This window comes from Carassius carassius, chromosome 1 (genome assembly GCF_963082965.1).
Source record: "Carassius carassius chromosome 1, fCarCar2.1, whole genome shotgun sequence".
NCBI classification, from domain to species: domain Eukaryota; kingdom Metazoa; phylum Chordata; class Actinopteri; order Cypriniformes; family Cyprinidae; genus Carassius; species Carassius carassius.
Window position 1 is genome coordinate 43,540,673 of NC_081755.1, and position 22,182 is coordinate 43,562,854.

The 22,182-nt window shown below is 37.9% G+C and overlaps 1 protein-coding gene, 1 long non-coding RNA gene and 1 pseudogene across 2 annotated transcripts; 1 reads left to right on the forward strand and 2 right to left on the reverse strand.

The window, feature by feature from the left end:
• Positions 1–1,543: 1,543 nt before the first annotated feature.
• LOC132151861 (uncharacterized) lies at positions 1,544–19,267 on the forward strand. Its single transcript, XR_009436448.1, has 3 exons — positions 1,544–1,811; positions 11,497–11,669; positions 19,130–19,267. It is a non-coding gene; the product is annotated as an uncharacterized LOC132151861 (long non-coding RNA).
• On the reverse strand, positions 11,580–17,036 carry slc25a10a (solute carrier family 25 member 10a). The gene is made up of 11 exons (XM_059560308.1): positions 16,701–17,036; positions 16,073–16,192; positions 15,836–15,950; positions 15,384–15,432; positions 13,539–13,580; positions 13,418–13,461; positions 13,009–13,079; positions 12,786–12,878; positions 12,404–12,481; positions 11,789–11,845; positions 11,580–11,716 (listed from the first exon to the last, which is right to left on the reverse strand). The coding sequence occupies exons 1-11, from the start codon at positions 16,788–16,790 to the stop codon at positions 11,609–11,611; spliced, it is 867 nt and encodes a 288-aa protein (XP_059416291.1). The 5' UTR covers positions 16,791–17,036; the 3' UTR covers positions 11,580–11,608.
• On the reverse strand, positions 18,096–21,984 carry LOC132151858 (E3 ubiquitin/ISG15 ligase TRIM25-like; annotated as a pseudogene).
• Positions 21,985–22,182: the final 198 nt, after the last annotated feature.

A 22,182-nucleotide genomic window follows, 5' to 3' on the forward strand; every position in this document is an offset into this window, starting at 1 on the left:
GAATGAGAGAAAAGACATTTGAGCAAAAACACCTGAAAATTTTGCTTTGCATTGCAGAAATAATTACATTTTTCATTGTTTTAAAATGGTAATATTTCAAAATATGGATTTTTTTATATATATATTTGATCAAATGCCGTCTTGCAAACATTGTCTGTCTTTAAAAGCTGTCTGTGCAAAGAATTAAGCTATTCTATGTATGTGATCCAGTTATATATAGATACTGTACAAGTCATGAAGTGAAAAGCATATCAGACAAACATTTGTTAAAAAATTGCTGTACATCTTTAAGAACCTGGCACATAATCATTTTCCCAGTCATTCTGCTTTCTCCTTAGGGGTCTCATGTAAATATCTGTGGCTCAGATTAGCAGGCAGTTTGACTCTAAAGGTTATTACACACAATCTGGATTTCCTCAATTTCTGCCCTTTTACCCTCTAAAATCCTGTGTCAGATGCAGCATGAAAAGATTTAGAGTGTTGGTGATCGGTGTATCTATTTCTCACACTTTCAGAATCAAATTGGTGTGGAATTAATCCAATTAACAGAAATGTCAATTTGGCCGTTGGATGATGGCAGGTCAAGAGTTCACACTGAATATTTCAAATGTCACATTTGAGATTAGCACTCGTCATAGCATTTAAACATTCAAATAGAATAGAACCTTCATAATTTTACTCACTGGCACACGGTTCATTTTCCATTGATTCTTTTATCAAACAGGACTGCAGTTTAAATAACTAGATTTTAACTAGAACAAAATTAACGTGAAAGAAAAAGAATCGAAAAGATTCCATTTTAAATAAACGCGGAACTTTCTTTTTTACTGAGGAATCCTGAGAAAATATTTCATGCAAAACTGTTTTCAAAATTGATAATAAGAAATGTCTTGAAATCAGCATATTAGAATGATTTCTGAAGAATAATGCGACAGTCAATGTAAATTGTAACAGTACTTCGGAATATAACAGTTTTACTGTATTTTGGTCAAATAAATGCCGCCTGGGTGAAAATATGGTAAGACTATTGTCATAAACAGTTAAAAGATCTTACAGCCATGCTTTTGAAGGTTATAGTGGATACACTTTGTCCTCCATTTTACTGTCTTCCATACTAAAACTGGTTCTGATTACGTAGAAAAGTTGATTTAATGCTAAATTCATGTCTACAGAACAAACAAACAAACAAACCTGCGATTCTCAGCTGGATCAGCAGACCTTGACAAAACGAATATGATAGAGCTGCATTGCTAACCATACAAATGATCTGAAATATTTCAAAGGGATTATGGTAATTTATGTGAGAAACTTTGTAAAAGGTCAGAGAATTATTTGAGTAGACAGTAACTGCTTCTGGCCAGTCTTCTTTTATTCCTCTTATATAATCTTGGACCTATTATAAAAACACATCTTGTTCCAGCTCTACACGGCCAAAAGTGATTTAGTCACCTCAGTCGATGTTTACTCCTCGATTTTAAAAATACATCGGCCAAAGGGGAGACAAAACAAGACTCTTACATTTTCACAAAACGCAAGCGGTGCTTTTTTACGCAAACCACACCACAACAATGCTAGCGTGTTCTGGGTGTCTGCCACTTGGACTTCATGCACGCTTGAGCGCATGCTGATAGCACCACTATTTCTGTCCTAACTGATTTCTATTGACACTTGAGGATTAGTCTTACAAAGACTGAGGTAGCAGCATTCAAAGCCATACATCTTTGGAGGCGTACAAGTCACGGAATTCAGCTGATGTGCAGAGTTTTGCTGCTTGATCATCCATAAAGTTTATATCTATTTTTCAAAGGATGGTAAGCATTTTTTCATGTAAGAAATGCATTGTTTGGACTTCTAAGAAGATGGAAATGCATCAAAACAGACCAAATTTAAGGTATATTTAATCACTTGAACAATGAAGACTGTGTGTGTGTGTGAGAGAGAGAGAAAGAGAGATAGAGAGAGAGAGAGAGAGAGAGATTGCTGTGTTTGTAATATTGCTGGGTGGATTTATATTTAAGTATATTGGAAGCATAACATCTGTTAAAATGATAGAATGCCATGTCTATAAAAATAAGTGGTCAGTAGCACAAAATTTCTCACTCTCCTGAAATGTTCTAGTTCTTTCTAGGTTTAACAAATAGAGCATTGTTTTTTCCAAAGTGGTCTCTGACTTTTGGACCCCACAGCACACTGTCCCTCAGATTAAATTGGCCAATCAAAGATAACTCACAGAAGTGCTTATCACCAGTGAGCTAACAGCTAACAGGCTTTTCATGTTTCCTCTGGCAGCTTTACCAGATGGGTTTAAGGGTCATTTGGCCAGCTGAAATGGGTCAGAGACAGAGAGGGACAAAGAAGAAATGCGTGCAGAGCAACATCCAGGCCTCTATTCGATCCTCTGACTCAAATAGTTTTCCATGTCTGCTGTAGAGTCATCTTTCAGCAGAGCTGTGAAGTGATGCCAGAGTTCCTCTGGAACACAGTCAGACACAGAAGCCAGAGACACTGAGAGCTGAGATGCCATATTCTCTTTACAGCTCTACACACCTACTACATGTCAACTATTATCTCATTTTTATTTGTCCAAGGGAATTTTAGGAGGAAAAATCCAAAGTTGATACTTAAATTAAGTCTACTGACCCTGCTAGACCAGAAATATGTATCTAGTTTAGATGGTTGGCAGAACATTTCTCTTGTTAAGAATCCAGCATCCAGAACCCATCATATGCTGGTGACCAGATCTGTAATGTATTATGTAATGACTGTGACAAGGACTGTTTTTGTAGTTTTCTGCTTAAAGCTCCATCCAGACAGAAATAGGCTGATAAGATAAATGCTGTTTCCTGAATGTAGTCTTGAGAGAAACAGATATTTCTAAATATGGGAGTTAATTATGTTTCTTCATAATTATAAAGAAAATGATCCGTTCTAGCTGGATGTTTGTTTGTGTTGTGTGTGTGTGTGGGCCAGGCTGTGTTATCTTTCTGTCAGGGGCGTAGATTACGCGGGGGACGTGTCCCCCACTTTTAGTATCACTGAAATTCGTCCCTTGCACTTTTTCGGGCAAGTGTGTTCATATAGAGGTTTTCAAGAGCTGGTGTGAATAAATATAGATTTAAACTCAAAGAAACAGGATAGTCTGCGCATGACCCTATGTTTTTTTTGGACCGAGAAGGCGAAATGAACATCACGGAGCGCTAAACTTCATTCATACTCGAAGCCAGAGGGCGCTCTCGCGCAGAAAGTCATAACAGGAAATTCCTAATATGGGCAAAAGCGTCCAGCTATCGCTATACGAAAAAAAAATCTCCAGCAGGTGATAAATAAAGTATAAGAACAATGCAGTGCTAATTGACATAGCATTTATTACAGTATATAATCTATTCTGCCTTATGTGATAACAATTGTTTGTAGTGTAAACAAATCATTATTATTTGTTATTGTCCAGCAGTTAGCCTATAGATTTCTAAGCCAAAAAAAGAAAAAAAGAAAAGAAAAGCTAGAAATTAGAGAAGAATTAGTTGCCTTTAGTATCCACTACCAGTCAAAAGTTTTTGAACAGTAAGCTTGTTAATGTTTTTTAATTCTCTTCTGTTCTCCAAGCCTGCATTTATTTCATCCAAGTACTGCAAATCAGTGAAATTTTGAAATATTTTTACTAGCCTATTTAAAATAGCTGTTTCCTATTTGAATATATTTCAAAATGTAATTTATTGAGATTTCAAAGCTGAATTTTTTTGCATCATTACTCCAGTCACACGATCCTTCAGAAATAATTCTGATATACTGATTTGCTGCTAAAAATGAATAGACAGTTCAGAAGAGCAGCATTTATCTGAAATCTCTTGTAAAATGATGTCTTTATCATCATTTTGATCAATTTAAAGAATCCTTGCTAAATAAAAGTATGAATTTTTATAATTTATTTAACAAAAAAAAAAAAAAAAAAATATATATATATATATATATATATACTGACTAAGCTTTTGAATGATATGGTGTATAATGTTGCGAAAGCTTTTTATTTCACATAAATGCTGATTTGTGGATCCTTCTATTCATCAAAGAATGGTGAAAAATAATGTACTCATCTGTTTTAAATATTGATATATTGATCAGCAAATCAGCATATTAAGAATGATTTCTGATTAATGTGACACTGAAGACTGGAGGAATGATGCTGAAAATTCACCTTTGATCACAGGAATACATTACATTTAAAATATACTAAGATAGAAAACATTTATTTTAAATACAACCCGAATTCCGGAAAAGTTGGGACGTTTTTTAAATTTTAATAAAATGAAACCTAAAGGAATTTCAAATCACATGAGCCAATATTTTATTCACAATAGAACATAGATAACGTAGCAAATGTTTAAACTGAGAAATTTTACACTTTTATCCACTTAATTAGCTCATTTAAAATTTAATGCCTGCTACAGGTCTCAAAAAAGTTGGCACGGGGGCAACAAATGGCTAAAAAAGCAAGCAGTTTTGAAAAGATTCAGCTGGGAGAACATCTAGTGATTAATTAAGTTAATTGATATCAGGTCTGTAACATGATTAGCTATAAAAGCTTTGTCTTAGAGAAGCAGAGTCTCTCAGAAGTATAGATGGGCAGATCTGTGAAAGACTGCGTAAAAAAATTGTGGAAAACTTTAAAAACAATGTTCCTCAACGTCAAATTGCAAAGGCTTTGCAAATCTCATCATCTACACTGCATAACATCATCAAAAGATTCAGAGAAACTGGAGAAATCTCTGTGCGTAAGGGACAAGGCCGGAGACCTTTATTGGATGCCCGTGGTCTTCGGGCTCTCAGACGACACTGCATCACTCATCGGCATGATTGTGTCAATGACATTACTAAATGGGCCCAGGAATACTTTCAGAAACCACTGTCGGTAAACACAATCCGCCGTGCCATCAGCAGATGCCAACTAAAGCTCTATCATGCAAAAAGGAAGCCATATGTGAACATGGTCCAGAAGCGCCGTTGTGTCCTGTGGGCCAAGGCTCATTTAAAATGGACTATTTCAAAGTGGAATAGTGTTTTATGGTCAGACGAGTCCAAATTTGACATTCTTGTTGGAAATCACGGACGCCGTGTCCTCCGGGCTAAAGAGGAGGGAGACCTTCCAGCATGTTATCAGCGTTCAGTTCAAAAGCCAGCATCTCTGATGGTATGGGGGTGCATAAGTGCATACGGTATGGGCAGCTTGCATGTTTTGGAAGGCTCTGTGAATGCTGAAAGGTATATAAAGGTTTTAGAGCAACATATGCTTCCCTCCAAACAATGTCTATTTCAGGGAAGGCCTTGTTTATTTCAGCAGGACAATGCAAAACCACATACTGCAGCTATAACAACAGCATGGCTTCGTCGTAGAAGAGTCCGGGTGCTAACCTTGCCTGCCTGCAGTCCAGATCTTTCACCTATAGAGAACATTTGGCGCATCATTAAACGAAAAATACGTCAAAGACGACCACGAACTCTTCAGCAGCTGGAAATCTATATAAGGCAAGAATGGGACCAAATTCCAACAGCAAAACTCCAGCAACTCATAGCCTCAATGCCCAGACGTCTTCAAACTGTTTTGAAAAGAAAAGGAGATGCTACACCATGGTAAACATGCCCCGTCCCAACTATTTTGAGACCTGTAGCAGAAATCAAAATTGAAATGAGCTCATTTTGTGCATAAAACTGTAAATTTTCTCAGTTTAAACATTTTCTATGTTATCTATGTTCTATTGTGAATAAAATATTGGCTCATGTGATTTGAAAGTTTTTTAGTTTTCATTTTATTAAAATTTAAAAAACGTCCCAACTTTTCTGGAATTCGGGTTGTAGTATAAGGGTAATATTTCACAATATTACTGCTTTTGCTGTAGCCTACTTTGGATCAAATAAAGGCAGACTTGGTGAGCAGAAGAGACTTCTTTCAAAACATTAAAAATCTTACTGTTAAAAACTGACTATTAGGTTATATAGATTATAGAAATGTTATATTGTAATGAAATTACACACACACAGATATATATATATATATGTGTGTGTGTATGTGTGTGTGTGTGTGTGTGCGATTTCTGTCCCCCTCACTTCTGAAAAGATGGCTACGCCCCTGCTTTCTGTTAACTAAATGACTCAATTAGGATAAAACCTGAAATCCTCAGCAGTGAGGGGAGCAGCCGACAGACCAAAAGACGCTTTTATCCAAAGCGACTTACAAATGAGGACCAAGGAGGCAATCAAAATCAACAAAAGAGCAATAATGTGTACTATAACAAGTCTCAGTTCGCTTAATGCAGTACATGTACTGTAGCAAGTTTTTATTATTATTATAATTATTATATAATAAATAAAACAGAAAACGGATAGAATAGAAAAAGAATAGAGCAAGCTAGTGTTAGAGGCCTTTTTTTGATTTTGTTAATTGTATCATAAATTAAAAGAAAGCAAATAGATTGAATACAAAAAGATTAGAGAAGCTAGTGTTACTTTTTTTAAGAAAACAAGCAGTTGGTAAATGAATAAAAATGCAAATATAAAAGTGGCAAGATTTTTTTTTTTTTTTTTTTTAAGAATATAATTAAAATAGAGAGTGCTAGAGGGTCAAACAATTTTCAGTGCAATTAAAAAGAAAAAGGATAAAGTCAAGGCTAGGCTAGGAAAAATATTCCCGACTTTAACTCGAAAATGCTATAATCATGATTCAGGAATTAATCATTCAACATTTGTAAGTGATCTGTTACATGTTCAACTGATTAATAAAAAAGCTTAGACTCAAAAGATTTCTTTCATGAGTATGATTCTGTCCCCTGAGATTTTATTTTGAGAATTCAATCATTTAAGAACATATTCACAGCACTCTAATTATAGGTTATTTAATTGGTTAATCACATTACATTAAGTAAAAAGATGTATAATTATGATTATCAAATATATACTAATGAAATTATTAGAACTAGATATTAAAATAATCATTAAATATTAATAAATAATAATAATAATAATACAGAAACAAAAGCAGATAGTGAACATAAAACACTAATAAAAGATTAGGCTATATATTCCATTATTGTTAAAAAGATTCTTTAAAAACTCTCAAACTGTCAAGATTTGAACAACAAAAATTTTTAGTAAATTATGTGATTGTGTAAATAAAGTGGACCTAGAAAACCTAAAGTGAATATTTACCCTTCGGTCAGAAGTGGAGCAAATGCAAGTGCTTGTTCCAGTGATGAAATCCTTTACCGATGTTCATTCTCGCCTTGCTTTGGTTCCCTCACCATCTGGTGTCTTTACTTACATTTGTCTTTGTATTCTTTAAGACGCTTGGCTGTATAAGCAGTTGTTGGCAGATGAGAAATTGTCAACATTCTCTGCCAAAACTTGTAAAAGCCGCTCCAAGTTCATATACACTGCCAGCTTCCGGTTACCCAAATATGGACTCACTGTGAACGCGCCAAATTACTGGCTGGTAGAAAGTGCTTCAAAAGTGTTCTGATGGACCCTTTTCACACGACTATGATGATGTGTAAAAAAAATTAAAAAAAGACACTTTCACTTTTTCTAATGCAGCGTCTATGGGAGGACAAGATGGCAACGGACGGCTCCGCCCTCTTTGAGCTTCAAAATCCCTTTTCAGAAAACTACGGGGGACGTCACGGACACTACGTCCATGTTTTTAAACAGTCTATGTGAGAAACCAGGAAATGTGAAAAGGGTCCATTAACGGCTAAACAATCTGACCGCAGCCCTTTTATATCTTACTGCACTTTAGCGGGGAGGTTGGGTTTAGCAGTAACCTACAGTAGGAAGTAGGAGTGCGTGATAAATATCATCCGATAATTAATGCGCATCTCGTCAGTAAAGCCGGTTCTCTAATCAGCGTGATTTCACATAGAGCAGCTGTTACTACACAGAGACATTGTTAACTGACAAGCTGCGCAAATCAACGCTGATAATGAACGTGGATTTGCGCAGCTTCTCAGTTAACAATGGCTCTGTGTAGTAACAGCTGCTATATGTGAAATCACGCACCAGATGGAATTTACCGCTGATTAGAGAACCGGCTTTACTGACGAGATGCGCATTAATTATCGGAAGATATTTATCGTGCACCCCTAGTAGGAAGCAAAATACAACAAATACAATTAGCTTAGCAGAAATGAGGCCCATTTGTGAGAGATCATGTTTAAAGGCCCTGTCCCAAATACAGGGGCGTAGCAAGCTTTTCAAAAGTATGGGGGATGGATGTGGTTTGTTTATAAACAATAAAAACGATGAATACAATGACAGAGGGGTACAAAATGCAGGGCTTAAAGTTCTCCGGCACCGTGCCGGATTTCCGGCTTGCAGCGTTTGGCTGGGAAAAAAAAAAATCCTACATTTAAAAAAAAAAATCAGAAAAGGGGAGAAAAAAAACCGCCCACACAAAGCTTTTTCTCTGGTGGTATAAATAATGTAACAATTTACTGTTTTTAAACATTAAAATAATATACACTTTTCTTTCATAGTTCTTCAACAGGTATGCAAACAATGTCATCATTTCTCCCTTTTTCTCCTCAACAGGTAACGTTACAATCAAACACAACAGGTAAGTATCCACAAAAGTATTCAGCTAATCAACAAACAATGCTCAAAATATCAAAATCAGTTGCACTGGCAATGAACCCCTAAATACACTGCTTAACAATGGCAGTTTGTCCCCCCTCCTTGTCAATTCCCTGCCTTCTTCATCACAGTTATGTTATACATTGCATGCCACATAACGTTACATAACCGAATTTAGCTAGCTGCTGAACAATATCCCAATAATATCAATTAGCATTAGTCTAAAAAACTAAATATAATACCGAAAACACTCGACATGTCAACAAAACGATAACAGAACATCTTCCCAAACACATATCATCGAAAGCATAAACACTCTTAAGTACCTGGAAAAGGGAGATGTAAATAACCATAAGTTCCCGCCTCCTCAGCACAAGCTGACCGATAACACCCCAAGAGAGGCGGGACTTAAGGCAGAACAGCCAATCATCAGCCGGTCACACTCAAAGTTGGTGTCATGTTTGAGAGGGAGGGGGAGAGGAGGCAGCCGCAGCGAGCGCAGACACAGAGCGGCAAGAGAAACGGAGGAGCGACTGTACAGTAGTAAGGCGTTTGTGCAAACCTGCGGAAAAACTGCAGAAAACGTGCGGGTGTTGAACCCTCTCACCGGGAAAAGTGTGACGCCCCTGCCCAAATAAAACACTTCATGTGCACTTTCTGTCTTGCAGACTTACAATGGCCGCTGCGTACGTGTGTCCGTTAAGTCCACGAGACCGTAGTGTGTCACATTCATTTTAGCATTCAAAAGTGTGCTCACAAGCGTCCCCTTTGCGGCTGCTATGCACCCTCGATCCACACTTCTGCCGGGCCTGCACGAGCTCCACAGCAGACTTCTACCCAACAGTCAAAGTGGCATTACATCACGAAAGTGCAGACTCAGAGGAAGACCGTGAGGGTTTAGAGTTTCATTTGGGACAGGACCTTTGTAGACTTCAGATGCTTCGGGCTCCTAGTAAGAAACTGATCATACACACTGAGATTACAGTGGCATCTCTGACATACAGATTAGATGTATGTTGTTTTTCAGCCAAATTATGTAAGGCTTTTTTGCAGGGGAAAAAATGGATGGAAAAAAGCCATACAGATTGGAATAGAGATTAGCCCATTTTTCACAGTATCATATATCTCTCACAGCATCTCTCTCATTGTAGCCTACATCTCGGCGTTCCACAAAATTGTCACAAATGTCGAAACAGAGAAAGATCCCACCAATGTCACTCTAAAGGTAAGCGATATAATTCCCATACTTTGGCCAAGATCTGGGAATGGACCATTCAAATAAACACATTAACAGGGCTCTTGGGGTCATGTCACCACATATGAGCACGTTTTACAGGGTTTATGAATGCTGTTTGCAAAGATGCCAGGCGAAAATTTATTTTTATGGCCCTAATAGCTACAAATATTTCTATTGTTCTTTTCAGTGAGATACTATTGTGCAAAGCACTGCCGTCTTGGTCTTTTCAGAGTAATTTTTCATGCTCAAGTTTATGTTCTAAAATAAAACATGAAATGTCTTAAACTTGTGTTAACCACAGACCTCACTTCAGGTGTTTAACTAAAAACCCATTCATAAAAACCATTGGCTTCAGGATGATCAAACCAAAAGTGCCAAAATGCTAATCTAGGTCCTGAATGCTAACCATGTCCTGACACAATGGAGATCAACACCATGATGAAAGTCTGGATTGGATTTTGATGGTGGCTTGGTGGATAAAAAGAGAGGAAATATAGATTTTATATGCAATATTTATGAAAGATTGCAAATTATTTCCTTGCATCCAAATTAGATTTTTTTTTCATGGTATGCCTACAGTTTGACTCCTTGAACGGTCAAATCACCCTCTTCCAGACATCTTCACAAGAACATATACTTAGGCTTATATCAAAAGTAAAGAATGAATTCAGATAAAAATGCTGATTACTGTTATTATGTGATATGGATATTTTACAAGCTGACAGTTTCCCAAAGCATGAAAGCGTGAGTTTGCTCGCTCACCATTGAGTCGGTGACGATGCAGCACTGCCACCTGTAGGACATTTCATGTATTACATTATTCAGTGTAAAGACAGTAATGACACCAGTAGGTTTTTATGGTTTAAGATGTGTTCTCATTAAATAAACACGCAATCAATAGAACACACAGAAGGTCGTACATTTAAATATTGTGACTGTGAAATGATGTTTTCGGTCAATTCCAGTTTGAGATCATTTCAGGTAAATGAAAAAAGACACTTTTTTTTATCACAGGAAAACATGCCAAGGTCTACGTCACACAATCAACAGAACATAAATGACAAATTGAGTATATATGGCAAACATGATCACATGGAGGCAACTTGAATGTTAATAATAACGGCACTGCAAAATGATTAATAGTAAAAAAAGATACAGCTAAAGAAAGGACCTACTGTTGCCACAGCACTGTTCTCCTTCTCAATCAGGTTCCATGGCCAGCACTTCCCTGAAACTACAGTTCATTGTTCTACACTGTAGCATTCAGGTGAATTTTGGAGAGGTTTACCTGGTATTAACATTCATCTTGGTTAATTTAGTCACAAGTGGTCACCCACAAGAAAAGGTTGAGAACATTGTTGCTTCCAAATGAGCTCCAAATTTTAATCTCACCACAAATTTGACATTTTGAGGCATATTCATTTATGAACTGAACTTCAAAACTGTCACTGCGTTTCCATTAAGTCGTATGCATGTAATTACAGGACTTTTCAAATATTTTGATTTGGTTATTTTCTTTTAAAGGCATAAATAATTGGATACGTTGTTTGAGACCATTGCTTTAGCACAAAGAATGACTGATAGGTGAGAAGGTGGTCCTTCGTGGTTTTAATTGTGTTTCTGTCTACCTAATTTGGTTTCAGTGATTCGATCACAGAATGTTTTGGACCCCATTTACATCGAATTGTATTACTGTCTGCTTGTGAAGGGATCACCTGAAACTGCTGTTAACAACAGGAACGTCTGTGTCAGAGTTCATGTAGAGGTGACGGCTCTAATGCCAAAGTACAATCGAAGCTGCTCCAGAAAGATGAAAGTAAGTACAGTGTGAGGAATCAGACGGATTCCAGCTGGGACAAGGCCCTGCAGAGACAAAACAGATAGTTACTACCAGTTAACCACACACTCTTTATTGGCTTACAAAATGGTTTTCACCTTGTAGAAAGCTTTAGGTCCAAGTTTTCCAGTATCAGACAGACAATGAATCACCCCCTACCACAGAAATGATAGTGTCACAAAAGAATATAAACCACCCTTCAAATATTTGCTTTTTTTTCTTTTTTCTTTTTTCTCTCTCTTTTTTTAAGATTGAGATTTTTATTAATGTTTGTGAAAGAAGTCTCTTCTGCTCACCAAGTCTGCATTTATTTGATCAAAAATGCAGTAATTATACTGTAAAAACAATTATACTGTAAAATATTATTACAATTTAAAATGACTGTTTTCCATTTTAATTAAAAAGCTGACATTACTCCAGTCTTCATCATCACATGATTTTTCAGAAATCATTCTAATATACTGATTTGGTTCTCAAGAAACATTTCTTACTGTTTTTAATGACAACAGTTATATATATTTGTACAGAATAATATATTTGTAAAAACATATTTTTCAGGATACTTTGATGAACATAAATTTCAACAGAAAAGTAATTTCTAAATTATATTACTATTTTGTAACTTGATAAATATCTCTGTCATTTTTTTTATCAAATCAATGATGATGCAATGTAAATGCAAGAAAGAATTTAAAATTCAAGCAGAATCATACCCTGTATTCTCCTTTTGAATTCATCAGTCTGGTTTTCACCACATCCATAGGCTGACAGAGAACAGTAGCACAACCCCCCTGTGAAGAAAACATGAAAATGTTACTAAGAGAGCTGAACTACTAAGTAGAATCATCAACAAATTATTATTAATATATATTTTTTTAAAGACATGCCAAAAAAGGAATTATCTTAAAAAGTCACAGTAGCAAAAACAGCTTAGTGAGAGAGAAGGTGTAAATGGTCATGCAAATTAAAATCAAACTACTACATTACTACTGGACCGACATTATAAGTTGTCTTTACAGAAAAATAAAATAAAAATGTAACCTTTAAAGAAGGTTAGTTTATAATGCATTCCTGAGGAGGAGGAGGGCAACTCACCGCAATAAAGCTAGCAACAAAGTGAGTGAAAATGTTATCAGTCATCAAACCAGTTCCCAGAACCAGCTGCTTGGCCTGGTCATAACAGGACAGCTAGAAGAACCACAGAAGACTATGAGGAACTGAGACTATCCTGGTCATGGCAAACCGACAGACCACTCACAGCCTATTCTATGACTGTCTGCAAATGTGTGGCTATAAAAAACAACAGTTTTTTGCTTACCTGCCCCACAGTGACCATGGCCCCTCTACTAGCTGCCATTGAGGCTCCAGAGAACAGCTTCTTTATTCCCTCTGTGAGAAAGCATAGCGGGTCTTAACACGGCAGCGTTTACAAACAGAGCTCTATGAATAATTCAAATAACCCCAACCCTTGTCTGTTCTCTCTTTCCTGATGGATGAGTAAGTAGCACAAGCCCACATTCTGTCATTACACATTTCCAGATTGCTGTGGGATGGTTTTAATCAGTGACTTTAAGTGCAGACATTGGCATGCACACCTCTTCAGCAACAAAACAATGCTGCACTTCATTCTATGTTGTTTTCTGACAGTATCTTTTCAGGCAGTTTTCTTATGGTCCTAAGCCAAAATGTGTCTCATTTTTTCATAAACAGATTTTTTTTATTCTCACCTTCTTTCCAGACACGCAACAATCCCTCAAGAGCATGTGCATAGCTGCAAAACACCATATGTTGTCATGACAGATTATTTTGTTTTAGTTAGGTGTGTACTTCATATTTTTTGAGACTCACTTTCTTCTTAACTCAGGCGGCAACTTCACATCATTCTGCATTCTGTTATAAAGCACAGGGTAGAGGAAAAGGCACAACATTACTTGTGTTGGACAAGGAGAGGGTTAAAGCATGGATCTAATTGTGAGGTAAATTTATTAAATGAAAAACAAAATCAAAACACTTTGCAACTCAGGAGCACAGGATAAACCGAGGAGCAATGCAAACCCTGGCCGAGTCAACGGAGGAAATGACCAAGGCAGAGGAAAAGACCACATCGGGGCTGGAGACCCCCAATTGAGGAGGCAGCAGGTGAAGAGACCATGGTGGAGGAGATGACCATGGTAGTACCATAGGGATGGAGATCCATGGAGGAGATAGCTGAACAACTGACCATGGAGGAGCCAGTGGATTAGAAGGCTGAGGAGGAGCCAGAGGAAGTGAAAACCTAAGTGGAGCTAGTGAATGGTTGACCAGGGCGCAGTCTCACAGGCTCTGAGGACCAAGGTGGAGTCAGGGGGATGGATCGACGTGAAGTAAAGGCAAGGCAACAGACCAAGTTGGAGACTGAGAGATAAGAAGCCTGGTGGAATCAGAAGGATGACAAACCATTGTGAAGCCCAGGCCCAAAGTGGAATCAAGGCCTCAGAGGGCCATGGTGAAACCAGATTGAACGTTGCAGTTTGGGTGGACCTGGGTTGCCATGAGACCATGAGCTGCAGAAGGATTCTGGCAGAATATCTAAAGGCAGGGCTAGGGCACTGGATGGGAGGAGTGAAGGAGGATGGGTTTTGGGGGTGGGCTTAAGAGTGGGGATTACTTCCAGGACACTCGGATCAATTACAGCTGACTCTAGGATGGACTGGGCAGCTTGCACTGGCTCAAGGTTGTAGAGGGTGGTGGGACTGACAGCTCCTTTGATTGGGGGTATGTTGCAAGCTAAAGCACCGGCTAGGGACCCACAGTGGGCATGTGCATTGGCTCGAGGACCGTGAATGCTGTGATGAGGGGCTGGGAGGGCTCAAATAGGAAATCCAGGGCAGGTGCAGATTCAAAGAGGGTGAGAATCTCCTCCACCTCACCCACTGTGAAGGGAAATCCATTGTGCTGGAGCACTCCACAGAAGGTGCCCATTGAGATCATCCCCAGGAAGATGAGATCTTGTCTTGGAAAAATATATAGAGGCATTTGTCAGGGTAATGAACAAGGTGAGCCAGGTCTTAAAACTCATATGTAAAATCCTCAAGGGACTGGATGAGGAGGAGGATTCGTACCGCTATTAGATCCATTTTAAGGGTCTGTTATTGACATTTGAAACATAGATCTATTTGTGAAGCAGTAAATTTAACAAAAAAAACAATAACCACTCTGGAACTTAGGAGCACAAGATAAACTGAGGAGAAAAGCCAACATTATATTGATGAGAACAGTGCAAAGAGCTGAATCAAACAGGAATTTATATAGGCTAAATAAGTCAGAAAACAAGGAACAGGTGGGGCTGATCAATTAACAAAGCAATAACCATATGAAAAAAATAATGAAACCAACACTAAACACAGGCACTCTCAGAAAAACAGGTACAAATGCTGTCATACCTAAAGGGTCCATATAAGTACCTTAAAGGTAACATATTAAAAAAGTTAAAATGTGTACCTTGTGGAAATGCGCCAGTGACTACCTTTTTTACCTTTATTTCTGAGAGTGGGGGATGAAACTGAACTGAAACATGAAACAAGACATGACACAGCAATTTTTTATTTACATAAAAAATTACCCAAACAGATCTACAATTGCTTTACTGTGAAAACACTCACAACTCTTGCTGCAGTTTTATGAGACTCCCTTGTGTAAATCAGTGTCACTCACCTGACATTAACCATGTCCGCTGGTGTCCCAATAAACCCACCAGTAAGACCTACAGATTAAGAAATTAAAGGAACAGATTTTTCTTTCTATTGTTTTTGTGAGAAAACAGAGCCACTCAGTCATTTTGCCATCTCATTTTGTGTTGATAACTTGGGCTACAAATTATGTGTTTTAATTGTACATTTAGATGTTTAATTTAGGGGTGAACTGTCCTTTTAAAACAGTGGTTACAGAATAAATCCTTATTCTGTAAATCATAAATAATTGGAAGAAATCATGTAAATGATAGAGTGAAATAACTGAAGAACATTCTGCTATTAAAACTATATAATGAAATTGTGGACAGTGGGATTCTGGAGTCAAAAAGTTTGACAGTCACTGATTTAATAGAGAGATCCATCTTCATTATATGCTTTGGGTAACTTAACAGAGTTACAGGATTATGTTTTTACCTCCAAAAGCAGACAGCAAGATCTTCTGGTAGAAGGGCATGGGCCCCTGGTTTTGACTGGATATCTTGTCTCTCACAGTTTCATAAATGGCAAAGCGGGTCATTGAGTAAGTCATCTGGAAGAGTGAACATAGCACCACAATGTCAAAAGGACCTTTACCATTTAGGTCGCCTTGGCTTAAGACCTTAAAGTAAGCAAAAAGCATTAATAAGCCCAATCCTCTGCAGAGGCACTAACCTGCCTGCAGAGTGAAGCACTGAGCCCATTATAGAGCGCTAGCACCCCATCACTGCGCACCACCTGCATGGCCATGCCAGTCATCCTCATCTTCACCTCCTGCTGGGTTTGCAGATGAACCTGAAGGTGGAGGAAAGAGCTAAGGCAAAACCAGTATAGATTATACTAGACTACTGTACTATCTATACTACACTTCTGTATCTACTTATTTACAGTATTTACATCTGCAGTATAGCCTACTATACACCATACTATACTATATTATACTATTTGCTACTACAGTAGTTCTCAATAAGGGGGCAAGCAGATGAATTAAAACATATTTAAATCATTAAAACATAACATATTCACCCATTCATAACTGATGTAGCCTAGTTTTAAAAGTGTTATTTCTAGACCTAGAAAAGTCATATAAAAATTGGTATTTTCAATGAAAATACATTTCACACAATACAAATGTTATGGAAATTGTGGGGGACGCTGGACTCAAAATGTTTGAACCTCTGCAATACTTTACTAGTCTGTGCATTAATATATTTTACTAAAACACATTTACTGTAGGCCTATAGCGGTTACATTTTAAAGGCTAATAAATTGAGATTGATTGATCTAGTGATCTAGCTCGTACCTTTATTAAGTCCAGTGGATGAGTGCAACAGGCGGCAGCGCACGAGGCAATTCCTCCAAAGTACCAGCGCGAAATGCGCGTCTCTGTCATGATTGAATCTCGGTTTATTCCGTGAAGACACGATGAAGGAATACAGTGGAATAACGCGACTCACACGAGACATTAACCGCTTCGCTTCTGTTATAAAAGTCCAAGTGATAATCCTAGATCTATCTACACTGCATGCAGGTTTAGATTGATTTGGTGCTGCCAGAAGAACTGCACTTTCAAATCGTTTCTTTCATCCGCTACATCTGGATTTACAAACGCGCAGATATGCTAGTAGTAATAAAGTTTATAGACAGGCTGCTCGTCGTTATGCTGCCAACTCAGACACTCAGGCGACCTTACAAGACCGAGCATCTGTCAGAAGAAATGTCATGTGCCAAGGCAACATTGCTGCTTTAAGGGGACACGCAGTTGACATAACTCACACAGCACGGTTTGTGTTCGTTCTGAAATTCCGTTTTATTTGTATTTCAATTGTTCAAAATGTAAGCTTCTGAATGACTCAAAGCATTACTGAGCCCTGTTATTTAGCCTGTCAAACCAATGAAATATCATTTCGCTTTTGCGCTGAGAAAGGCACCCAGGGATCTCCTCAAGCGTGCTTTCCGCTGCTTTCAGTGAGAAGTGTGTACGTGACACATATAAATAGAATCGAGAAATGTTTGACCTCCATAGGGTTTGTCAAAGGAGCTGCGTCAAGAAAGTCCACCTTGTGGTTGCTTCTAGACTCGTATTAATTTACAAAAAAAATAAAAAATAAAAAAACTTTTCAGTTTGTATAGCGCTTTTTGCAGCTTTACAGAAAAATCATGCTTTGGTTTATAATTTTAAATATTTATAATTTGGTAATCAGGGGGTGAAACCAGCAGAGGACGCCAGTGAAGGAATGCAACCGAATGAATGTGTATAAATAAGATGAAACGAGTGAGCCTTGAACAGAATATTCGACCACATAGACCCTGTTGATACAGACATTTTTTAGCACATGTAAACACACACAACCTCTCTCATGTATCTGTCTTTTAGGCTATCTTAAAAAGTCCTTCAAAGAAGCTCTCTCTCTCTCTCTCTCTCTCTCTCTCTCTCTCTCTCTCTCATACATACATACATACATATATATATATATATATAAGCGTCTGTCACTCCATCTGAAGCATTCACAGACATAGGATAACTTTGTTTGAGGAGTTCAACTGAAAAGTACTTATGATTTTAATAATAATAAAAACAGAATGACCATGATTTCCATCAACGCATTTATCTTAAGGAAAGTATGGATACACATCTGACTCTCACACAAACTGATCTTACTGTCTATATAAGGATTTATTACACACATACTACTCTATTACATCTAGCTGTTAATGATTCATTGTGTAGCTTAAAGTATTACAGGTTGAATCTCTTTAAAATCTATTCAAATTCATCAACACAGTTTCACTGATGAGCCCGACCAGACATAAAACCCAGGATAGAGCGGCTGAGTGAATGTGGTCTGGACCGTGTGGATGAGGCTCATTGTGTGAGAGACGCTGTAGAAGGACAGAGTTCCTGCACTGTGATCCACATACACTCCTATTCTAGAGCTGATGGACGCTACGGGGAGATCAGTCTCTTTGTCATTGTGCCAGAACGAGTAACTGGAGGGAAAACAGAACAAACTCCAGGACTGATCATTATGTCCAAACAAACATTCATAACTATTTTCCTTCCTGCTGATGCTCTTATATGACACTGATATACACATATTGCCCACTCCACTCAATCTCCCAGTAAAAGCGTCCACAAATGCTCTCTCTACACAACACCTGGTACCAATAATCAAATCTGTCTGGATGGTCAGCGTACGACTGGATTTTGTCACTGTATTTAATCACTCTGTTCCTCTTAGAGAGCTGGAGGCATTTATTCACTGTGTTTGCATCCAGAGTGAACTGATGGGAATCTGATGGAGAGAAAACACAATAATTAATCTGTTTGATTCATGCATCAGAACATCTCTTTATCAGATAGCCTGTGCAAGATATCACTAGATCTATTCACAAGATCAATTATAAAACTTTTTTTTTTTTGGACCTTCTATGGGAAATACACATACACACTCTGTGAGATATGCTTTTTTTGTTTTGTTTTTTACTTACATTGTAGAAAGCCGTTCCTGGTCTCGGGAACAATGTTGGTGCATGTGACTGGAAATCAACAAACATGAACAGTGTAATTATAGCAATATTTAGTGTAATTATAACAGTGTAATTAATAGCAAGACATTTCTTATATGATGTTGTACATGATAGCAGATGATGATGATGATGGACTCTGAGAGCAGATGAACCTGCAGGACTTTACCTCTGTCACAGATCTTCTTGATCTCGTCTTTGCAGAAATCCTCCAGTTTGTCTCTCAGCTGATGGACAGATTCTCTCACGGCATCGAAAGTGTGGAGAGAGCTGAATGGCACAACGGGGATGTCTGTAGATCCAGGAGCTGCCGAGAGAGACTGGAGACTCTATAGAAAACAGAAATTAAAACTCATCACCTCCACACGTCACACAAAAATCTGCTCTACTATCGGCTCTTGTGCTGCCTTGAATCATAAATCACACAGTGTTCATTTATTTAGCCAGAGAAATACTGGGTCCTTGACTGAGCCAAATGAAGTTTGCATAATATTTTGCTCATTATTACAGTGACGCTGCTTTGAAACAATAAACTATCTGTATAAAGCGCTATATACTTGTCATGACTTTATTCCTGTTTTCCTAGATCTTTGTTACCAGCAGGGAATAGATGTGGTTGTGTATGTGTGCAAGCTGCTTCAGCTCAGCATCTCTCCTCTTCAGACCATCAATCTCTTGCTCCAGCTGCTCATTGAGTTCTTCAGTTTGACTCACTGCAATCTTTTCCTGATCTCTGATCATCTGCGTGACCTCAGAGCTGCTTCTCTCAATGTAGCGGATGAGCTCAATAAAGATCCTCTCAATGTCCTCCACTGTTGTTTGTGAAGAGCGCTGTTAGACACACACAGCACAATCACACAGTGAGCCAAAGAGCTCCAGCAGTGTGACTTCTGTTCTTCTCCAGACTCACCTTATGAGACGCTGCAGCCTCTCTCAGCTGCTGGAGATCTTTCTGTCTCTGTTGGATTCTGTGCTGGAACTTCATCGCCGTCTCCTTCAGCAGTTTCTGAAGGACAAACCAATAAATGTCACATGAGACTACTAACACAAAACCATTAACTTTAATGTCAAAAGTCTACTGAATCTTGTGTCTTGTCTTTAAAGCATGGCAAAATATTATTAAATAAGAATATCCAATATTCTTAAAATGTGTAGTTAAAACCTTCAGTTTGACAGAACCTCAAAGTACACTTTTTAAAAATGTAGTTTATAGTCATGAAAGTGTACTCTTTAAAGTGCACTCAAATAGTCTTTTATTTCATTAATAACTACAGTTTTTTAATCAATTTTTAGTACACCACAAGTGCACATTTAGTACAATTAAATGGGTCATTTCTTGGACTCTGTAATATTTCACTCCCCCAGAGTTTCTAAAGTGGTGGTTCACCAAAATTAATTGTTAGAAGCTTTTCACGAAACTTTGGGATGCCCATTATAACGAATGAAAATAATTGCATTTTAATATTTTGGCATAAAATAATGTCTTATATCTTAAACCAAGCATGTCCCCCAGGCACTTCACTCTGAGTTTGTACTTAGAACATTATTAACAAAATGTGCATAGTGTCTGTGATTTTTGGCATGTAAGCATTTATGTGTGTTCCTTTCTTGTATATATATAAGTCTTTAAAGTTATGTCCCTCAGTCTGAACTCAAACCTGTCACTCTAACCATTCTAGGCCAATATTAATTTAGACACCACTCAACACTTTTATTTGGATTTTGCACTTTTGAGACTCAGGGGTGTTAAACTCAGTTCCTGGAGGGCCGCAGCCCAGAGTTTCGCTCCAACCCTAATTAAACACACCTGATCCAGCTAATCAGGTCCTTCAGGCTTATTTGAAACTAGATGATACGCGTGTTGGATCAGGGTTGGAGCTAAACTCTGCAGGGCTTCTGTCCTCCAGAAACTGAGTTTGATAACCCTGCCCTAACTTGAAATGCTCAAATGGGGATCATTGTGAGGACTTTTTTCACTGCTGAAAAGCTATTAATATTGTTAATTTTGGTATTATGGTTTAAAAATGTGTTCTGAACAATACATAATGATCCACTACTATTATGCAATTACATATAAATTAATACTGAAGAAATACAGGTAAAATGTACAACATAAAACCAGCTTAACTTCACCCCTACAGGCTAATAATAACCTGGCAGCTAGCCTACATTACTGCAGGTAAGCCAATTACCTGTCCAAGTTATTTTTCTGTGTATTGGTGTATTGAGCCGTGTTTATAGCTATACACTTATATCATGAGTGTTTTATTTAATTTATGTGACATTAATTGTTTGTATACTGATATCCACACCTATTAGCCCTTCATGGTAACGTATGCCTTATTTCCCGTACTTAAAAAAAGGAGTGACGTAGTCAGTTCATCAAAATATATTCAATATATTAAGTTCATACCTGGTCTTTTGTCCACTGAGCTGCACTTGATATAGTTTTGTGGTTTTTATGTTCATACTCCTTACACAGCACACAGATGCATTGCTGGTCAGTGATACAGTACATTTCCAGCTGTTTATCATGTTTGTGGCAGATCATATCCTGCAGTCGTCCAGTGGCATCAATCACTTTGTGTGGCTTATGAGAGTGAAACTCCTCATGACGGTCAAAGTGAGTTTGACAGTAAGATTCCTGACACACCAGACAGGACTTGACAGCTTTGCATTTTCTTCCAGTACAGACATCACACTGCACATCCCCAGCTCCAGCGTAACAGTCAGCAGAACATTTATCCTTCCTCAGTTTCTCCACCACTTCAGCCAGCATGGTGTTCTTACCTAAAGCAGGTCTTAGGCTGAAGGTATGTCTGCACTGAGGACATCTGGGATTTTCATCATGCTCCTGAACCCAGCAGTCAGTAATACAGCTCTTACAGTAACTGTGTCCACAGTGAATGGTCACTGGTTCCTTCAGGAGATCCAGGCATACTGTACACATGAACTCATCCTCAGAAATTCTGGCTTCTGCCATTTTACTGCATGAAGAGAGAGAGACAAACACAACCTCTCAACAGTACTTCGGCTTCTATTCCCCTTAACTGATGAAATTAAACGTGACGTGTGTAAAACAGGTTTGTCTCCTGATGAGTTGCTAAGATGCGTGACAAATTAAAACAAGACTTCTAAAATAGACTCAAAAACCATTCGATTGGATGAAGTCGTAGTCTGAAGTCTCTTGTTCATCATACATTATGAAATTTTCTGCAAAATCAGTTAAGTCTAACAGCCCAGTATCTGCAGACTGT

Bases quoted from the DNA above. Each gene is read 5' to 3' on its own strand.
- slc25a10a (XM_059560308.1), bottom strand. From the start codon at position 16,790: ATGACAGAGACGCGCATTTCGCGCTGGTACTTTGGAGGAATTGCCTCG. The intron at 12,879-13,008 runs GTAAGCAAAAAA...TGGTTCTTCTAG, and splicing joins CCATGGTCACTGTGGGGCAG to CTGTCCTGTTATGACCAGGC. The intron at 11,717-11,788 runs GTGAAAACCATT...TTGTCTCTGCAG, and splicing joins GACCTAAAGCTTTCTACAAG to GGCCTTGTCCCAGCTGGAAT.